Genomic DNA, 8027 nt, shown 5'->3' with positions numbered 1-8027 from the left:
ACAAGAAAAGAGTAAAGGTAGAGAGTACATGATTTTTAAACAATACATATTGAGCACAAAACTAAATTGCAGTGATGTAGTTTTTTTTAACAGTAGCCTTATCCCAAATAAAAAATGCCATGGGATTGATTTGACAGAACACATTTATTGATTTAGCAGAGCAGTGTGTTTGGGAGGCATTATCTGATGGTGAGATATTTTACATATGTGACCATCACATACGCTAGCAAGAAATATCAGTTTTTTGAAATATTTGGAATAAATCACTATAACTGTGCAGAACATTTTGGTTCACAGGTTACCCTTCAGATGACGATTCACCTTTTTCAGTGGTCTCATCAGTTGCTACAAAAAAAGAGCAAAGATCAAAAGCAGAAAAGAAACATCTGGAATTAGATTAAGATTTTGATTCTGAGATTTACTGTGAAAGACCATCAATTGTGTGGAAACGGTAACTGAACATTTCATAAAATTCTATCAATTTGGTCTGCAACGGCACTTTAGTGAAATCAAGTTAACCATCAAATATCTGGTTCATAACAGTAAGTGGAAAAACGCTGCAGTTGGTTTCTTGTACGCTACATTAATTATAGACATTATAACTTTACTTACCAGAAATTAAAGATTGGGGATCTATACCCATTCAGATAGTTTTGGATGGAGGATGCACTGGAGGTGGAAAAAGTCTGGTCCGCGGTGAGTTTTCCACATGCTCCGCACACTTTCTCTGCAACACTGTCACTAACTGTCACTGTTATCACCTGTGACTGACTGTAAGACACAACCATGGCGGACTTCTTTTCGATGACCAGCAGGTTGTTTGACACTTGAATTAAAACGCCATTTTTCATCTTGATTGGAAGAGTTGCCTTCTTTCCGTTAACCTGTCAAAAGATGTTTTGAGCAGTTTATTATGGATGGTTGTGGATGACTGGAGTGACAACTGAATGGTTAATACTTTAGATGGTTCCTAGACATGATAAAACATTTGTTCTCTCCAACTCTTTATGCCTGGGTCATTATTCGATTTTCATTTAAATAATACTTTAAAACTCCTAATAAATAGCCAACAGAATAATTTAAATTCAGTTAGCAGTGGACCGGTCTTATTCGACAGACTCACCAAGGTTTCGAACTTGCTGTTGACCATGATGGATGCACCATCAAAGAAGGCATAGATACCCACAGCAGTCATCTGACCGCTTTTCCCACACGCCTGCACGTCCATCCCAACACGGAACCAGTCATCTGTTTGGCTGTCATCACACATTAGAACCAGATCGTACGGTCCTCCGGTGGTGACTTCACCCGTTCTACCATTAAAGGTGCTGAAAACCCCATTGGTTCCCACGGTGCACTGTTTGGGATAACATCTGCGAACGCCGTTCTGAACTCCGCAGGTCTCGTCGATGTTACAAGACATGTGCTCAGCCACGACCACTCCTGATTTCAAACAAGTGTATTTGCTCTCACAGTCCACGGTCACTACTGTCTCCCCAATCTGAGAAGAGAAGCGAGCATAGTCTGATTTTTCCGTCACACCATCATACTCATACTGTAGGATTTAACAAAAGGGTTTTGTGATTGCCTGTAGCAACATGGGACGTCTGTGAAATGAGTCTGCACTTACCTTGAGGGTCTTTCCATCGTGGTAGCAGCTGCACTCATCCTGTTGCACGCAGCCTGTGCCATTGAAGAGGTAGCCACTGTTACAGGCACAGCCTTCAGCACAGGTGTCAGCACAGTTGATGCTAGTAAGGCCTGGGCATGGGGTCTGACAGGGCAAAGCACAGTCCTCATAATGACTGTTTGCTGGACAGGCCATGGCTAAGGATATCAATGGAGACAAGGAGAGACACAGAAAGGTTATGTTTAGTAATAGTAGTATAAGTAATGCTCCTCATTAATAATGTATGATAGTACGGTGTAAAATCTTAGCATTAAGATAATGCACTTCTGCACTTAATTGCAAAGGCTTAAGAGCGATCGGCAGGCAAAAAAGAAGCAAAGCATACTTACGACAGAGGCTTTGTGACCTCCAATTCAAAACTTTGGTACCAATGTCTTGGCAGTCAATGACGTAGGCATTAATGCTGTGGCAGAGCATCTGTGTATGTCCCTTAGAGCCAGCTACACAAACATCATAGACGCAGTCTCTGTAGTAGGACGCAGGGTCGATAACACCGTGACATACTGCAAAGGGTCCCTTTGGGTTGGTGATGATGGAACAGTCAGAGTCAATCTCTTTCATCTCACTTGCTGGACATTGGGGACAGCTGTCACCAACGCAGCCATCCTCACAAACCACACCAGGCACACCAACTTTCCATGATGCCCCAAAAGTGGTCACATCTTTGGTCATTTTGCCATCAGGAAGCTGGAACTCATCGTCTTTGTTGCCATTGAAATTGCCACACAGCCCGCACGTCTTGTCACGGTAGTTACCAGGAACAGTGACAGTGACATGGTACACCAAGTCATAGGTCACCCTCAACCCAAAGTCGGTTGAGATGACATAATTGTTGCCGATCTGCTTAACAACTATTTGTTCATCATTGAGGTTCAAAGGGACATTCATCATTACGCCATTTACCTGGCGAGGTCACAAAGAAAAAAAGATACAAATTAGAATCATCAGAGCACTAACATTCACTCTAATTCATGAAGAGATACAAACCACTGCCCCAATATTTTGTGTGACAACTGTGTAAGTAGCAGAGATGAATACTCAAGATGTGAAATAGAAATACAGGTTCACAATAAAGCCAGTGTTCACGTACCATGACCAATCCAATTTGATTCCTGCGCAAGATTATGGTGGTACCATAAACAGTCACAGCCACCAGCTTTGCCACAGACACTTTTGGGTCATCTGACATGTCGTACCATTTCTCATTCTCCACCACAACAGAAAAGGGGGTGAGGTGGGTACCGTCAAGATGGCAGCCCTCAGCGGCTACGTAGGTGCAGGTTCCCATGAAATTGTAAGTCTGGTTGTCGAAGGTGTTATAATGTGGGTCACCTGAGATTGAGCAGGCACCCTTTCCAATGGCTTGGCAGGACCTGACACCATTCTTCACATCACACTTTTCTGATGGACCGCAGGAAAACGTTTTGCACGACACCTGGAATCCCACGAGAGGAAAGATAATCATCTACTTAGCCAGTGCAGTGGATCCAGTAATATTTTACAACCATGATATTATATATTATGTTTTTTTTACATATTTAATGTGTGTCACATTGCAGGCTCTTACCCCTGTTCCACTGCAGACACACTCCTCTGCACACAGGCCATCAGGGTAGAAAGTCTTGCCGGCCTTGTAATACCTGCCTTTGTACTGGCAGCCACACTGCTCAACTGGAACGCACTGGTCACCACTGAGGAGGAAGCCACGGTTGCAGGCACACCCCTCCTGGCACGGTCCTTTACAGGTGCCGGCCGTGGTCATGCTCTGGCAGGTAGTACCGCAACCCTTATCACAAACCTCGTAATGGCTGTTTGGCGGGCACTGGGCATCTAGTGGCGAGAAAGATTTAAAACGCATTACATCTATGAGGTGCATGAAGTGGCTTCATCATGAAAGCTTTCTTCAGAACGGATATGGCGTACCCAGGTCAAGTATATTGTTTTCTGACATTATGGCATGATATCTTGAGGAGACAAGGCTAACCCTGAAGCAAGCTAAACAATTTGAACGACAAACAAGGGAGCAAGGCACCAGAGATGTTAAGTAACTACGCTCTTACTGCAGAGGGTCGCTGTACGCCAGGGATAGACAGTGAGTCCTTTGGCCTGGCAGGCTGCTGTGTAAGCAGAGAGCGTCTTGCATTGCATGCTCCCTTTGCCCTGGTGAAGACAAACGTCATAAAGGCAGCCTTGATAGAATGTGCTCGGGTTAATGCCGGCAATGCAGTCACGGAAGGGACCGGAAGGGTCGTTCAACAGGCCGCAATAGGCGTTGGTCTCGTACTGAATCTTCTGGGTGAGGTCACAGTTGGGGCAGGGGCCTGTGCAGCCGTTCACACAACCGGGAATTTCAGCCACACACCAGCTTTGACCCAGTTCCTCTACCGTCTTCGCCACCTGACCGTTCTTCAGCAACATGTCGTCAGTGACGTTGCCATTGAAGTTTCCACACAGTCCACACATGTCACCCTGGTAGGTGTTGGGCACTGTCACCGTCACCGCAGAATTCCAGTCGTAGGACACCTTCAGCCTAAAGTCTGTCTCAATCACAGCAAAGAATCCACTCCTGTAGATCTGCACCTTGTTTGAATTCAGGTTTACAGGCAGGTTGTTTAGTTCTCCGTTAACCTATGGAGTGAACAGAATTATAAACATTAATTATTACAAACAATAATTTGCCAACTGATGAGTAGCATTAACCAGCTTTTAAAACTGAATGACAGCTTATGAAGTTGTATTGCAAAGGAACTCTTATGTCTGTCTCTTTCAAAGCTGAGGCAATGATGCCTATAGTAACTTTAAGGAATAAAGAATACAAATAATTTCAATAAAATGGAAAGATCTATCCTAGTATGTGTAATATTACACACAGAGATGGTGATATGAACTCACCATGACCACACCAGGTCTATCTTCACTGATCACAATAGTGTTGCCGTACACTTTGACTTCCAACAACTTTGTACTCGAACCCTTTTGCTTATTACGGCCGTCATTCTGCACAATGACATCAAACGGCTCTAAGCCTGCCTTCTTCGTGCAGACCCCAGCCAGTTCATACACACAGGTGCCTTGGAAGTCAAATGCCTCCCCATCAAAGGTGAGGTAATGGGGGTCACCAGAGACCAGACAAGTGCCGTAATGCACTGGATAGCAGTCCCGGATACCACTAACCACTGTGCACCCCTGGCCCAAGGGGCAGTTCGTCTCCTCTTTTTTCAGTTGGCCCCCCACGTTGCAGATTAATCTTTGAGTGCACTGATCGTCACCCCAGAAGGCCTCTCCAGGTTGGACATAGCGCCCGTTAAACTGGCAGCCACACTCCTCCTTGCGTATGCATTTGTCGCCGCTACGGAGGTAGCCTTTATCACAAGTGCAGGTTTGCACACATGGGGTTTTGCATGTGGAAGGGGCAGATTGATCCTCACAAGTTGCTGGACATGCTTCCCCACAGTACTCAAAGTGGCTGTGCTCTGGACATCTGGGATCAGCTGCGGGGTGGACACAGTATAGGGTGTTTTGAACCATCAACTGAATGAGTCCAATCTCAACGCATTTCAAGAAGACATGAACTTGCAGACTGGCAAATGCAACTTTGATTAACTGACAACAATGATTTTGTGACAATTCACACTCATTTTGTATTGCTTATGTCTACTTACGACAGTGAGCAATACGTCTCCAGTCATGGACCTCAACCCCAGCTCTTTGGCAGGCATCTGTGTAGACTTGCAACATGTCGCAGATGTAGTCCTTCATCTCACCACCTCGACAGTAGTCAAACTTGCACATGTCAAAGAAGACGTGTGGTTCGATAACAGAATGGCAGTTCTTGAACTGAAGATCTAGAATTGGGGTCATGACCCCACAGAACACATCTCCTGCTAGGCCTTTGAGAAAGCTGCAGCCCCTACAGTCACCAGTGCACTCATCTTGGCAGTATTGTGCACCTTTCTGGTCTGGTACAATCCAGCTCTTTCCCATATCCTCTATACTCTCTGCCTTAAAGCCACCTTGTTTGATAAGATCGTTGTCCTTTTGTCCGTCAAAGTTACCGCACATGCCGCAGACTTTTCCCATGAAACTGCTGGGCACAGTGATTTTGACATACTCCTCCCAGTCATACTGTACAGTAAGCCCAAAGTCTGTCCAGAGAATAACTGACAGACCACTCTGCACCAGATTCAGTTGACCTTGGGGACGTTTCAAGGTTATGGGAAGGCTCCACACCTCATAGTTGACCTGGAAGTTAAACAGAGGATTTCAGTTCTTTGCTAGCATTGCGAGATGCCTTCCAAGGTAAGAATCAATATGAACACTGCAAAAATTCAGCTTTCAAAAACAAGAAAAACATGTTTTTAAATGGGGGATATATTACTCAAAATGTGAAAACAGGAAAATTTGACTTACCAAGATTTAGTTTGAAAGGACCCAAATACAGTATATCTTAAAACTAGTATGGCCAGACTAAAAACAACTACATTTGTCTTGATTCTGCCTTTACAAAGCAGTTTTGGCCTTTTTTATGGTAGAGCATTTCAGTTGCTTCAAGTGTTTCACTCCTTATTATCTTAAAAAGGTATTATAACTTGTTACTGAGATTGTTTTAGCAAGTTAATGCTTAAAACTAGTTTGATCACCACTAACAAGTACAACACTGCTTTGTAAAGGCAGAATCAAGACAGATGTAGTTGTTTTTAGTCTGGCCACACTAATTTCAAGATATATTTGGGTCTTGTCAGACAAAAAAACAAGCATAATATTGCCTTGATTTAAGATATTTCATCGTACTGATTTCAATTTTTGCAGTGAAAATCGTTTGATTCTGCATTAACTCACCCTGACCATGCTGATCTCGTTGCGGACAATTTCAATGACTTGGTCAAAAACTTTAATGGTGATCTGACCGACTGCGGTGAGGAGTGATTTGGCACTTCTCTCATTTTTCACAGACACTTCGAAGAGCGGGTGGGTCTGATCAGCAATGCAGTTCTTGGCCAGGATGTATGAGCAGTTGCCCATGAAGCTGTAGTATTTGTTATCAAAGGTTCGATAGTGGGGGTCGCCCATAGCCCAGCAGGTCCCTGTCTCTGTGGGTACAATGGCTGGACCTGCAGAACTTTGACCTGGAAAAAAACTCCTTGTTAGAAAAAAGCCGTTTATTCACTAAAGCCCTGACACTACTGCCTGTTTGTCAAATGAGTCAGTAAATACTGTTCAAATGGTTTAATCTATTAGCAAGTTCAGAATTCACAGGGATTATGGAAAGTTTGCTTAGCATTTCAGGCAATATCATGCCTACACAGGGCAATGCAGTGTAAAGCCATTGTATGGGTTTATCAGTGTAGCCTACACTGGGCAATGCAGTGTACAGCCATTGTGTGGATTTATCAGTGTAGCTGTTCAGCTATGTCAGCCAGCACACATGGGCAGGTCCCAGCATGGACGAAGGCCAAATGGGGTCAACGTCAAATAGATAAATGAGGATAAATCAGAACCCAAAATATATGTGCATTCGCAGTTTGTGATCCTGTAGTTTGCCTGTAGGTATTACACCAAATGAATTTGCTAAATAGAACATCTATTTAACAGGAAGGACATTGAAGTAGTTACGCCCGACAACAAAACATAAACACTGACATCTCTATACGTACCTATATGTACTTTTTTGATGTGCCTTGTTTTTTGTTTTTTGTTTTTGTGTATTGTAAGTGGAAAATAAAATAAAACAAATTGTCAAAAAAAAGAAGGACATTAAAGGATCTGGCAAAAAAAAAGTCAGGGCTCAGATGTGAAAGCTTGAGTGGCTGTCTTGTGGAATACACTGCAGATGTCAGAGCCTATACAGGGCTACCCAATGACAAATGACGCCCTTTCATTCTCAAGGGCTTTTGTTAAATTGCCCGTTGGGGGATAAGGAGTAGAGGTGTGATTCTAGCTGGTTAGGTTAAATAAATAGAAAACCTTTCTAGCCTGATTTGCCAAGATGGAAATTCTTACTTATCAGTCTTGTCACAAAGGACGTATGCGTAGCCAGAGATGGTAAACACACCTTCCTTCACCCAACATTAATGCTAATTAGGCATTTGCAAATACAGCAATATCTGGCTCCAGTAAACTTGCTGATAGCCTATCAGACACTGATAAATGAAAGTAATTTAATTACAATCTTGATAAAACAAGCAATGCTTATTCAAGAGATAGTTTGATACACTATTGCATGGAAAGTTCCACAATCTAAATCTGAATTATATTGTTCCTGTTATAAGGAAATATCCACTACACCATACTCTCTAGCTCTGCTTTTTTTGTAGTTGACCTCTACGCTCTCTACCTT

The 8027-nt window shown here is 43.3% G+C and overlaps 1 protein-coding gene across 1 annotated transcript; it reads right to left on the bottom strand.

Annotated features, from left to right (window-relative positions):
- Positions 1 to 291: 291 nt before the first annotated feature.
- On the bottom strand, positions 292 to 6760 carry LOC308363541 (IgGFc-binding protein-like; the record flags this gene model as incomplete). The annotated part of the gene is made up of 11 exons (XM_080836346.1): positions 292 to 345; positions 1124 to 1501; positions 1631 to 1827; positions 2059 to 2593; positions 2781 to 3125; positions 3258 to 3520; positions 3751 to 4318; positions 4583 to 5052; positions 5353 to 5535; positions 5641 to 5932; positions 6530 to 6760. The coding sequence occupies 11 exons, from the start codon at positions 6758 to 6760 to the stop codon at positions 292 to 294; spliced, it is 3516 nt and encodes a 1171-aa protein (XP_080692472.1).
- Positions 6761 to 8027: the final 1267 nt, after the last annotated feature.

Source organism: Sprattus sprattus (assembly GCF_963457725.1).
Source record: "Sprattus sprattus genome assembly, chromosome: 4".
Taxonomy (NCBI): Eukaryota; Metazoa; Chordata; class Actinopteri; order Clupeiformes; family Clupeidae; genus Sprattus; species Sprattus sprattus.
Note: the sequence above shows the minus strand (reverse complement) of the source record. Positions and strands in the feature narration are given on the sequence as shown.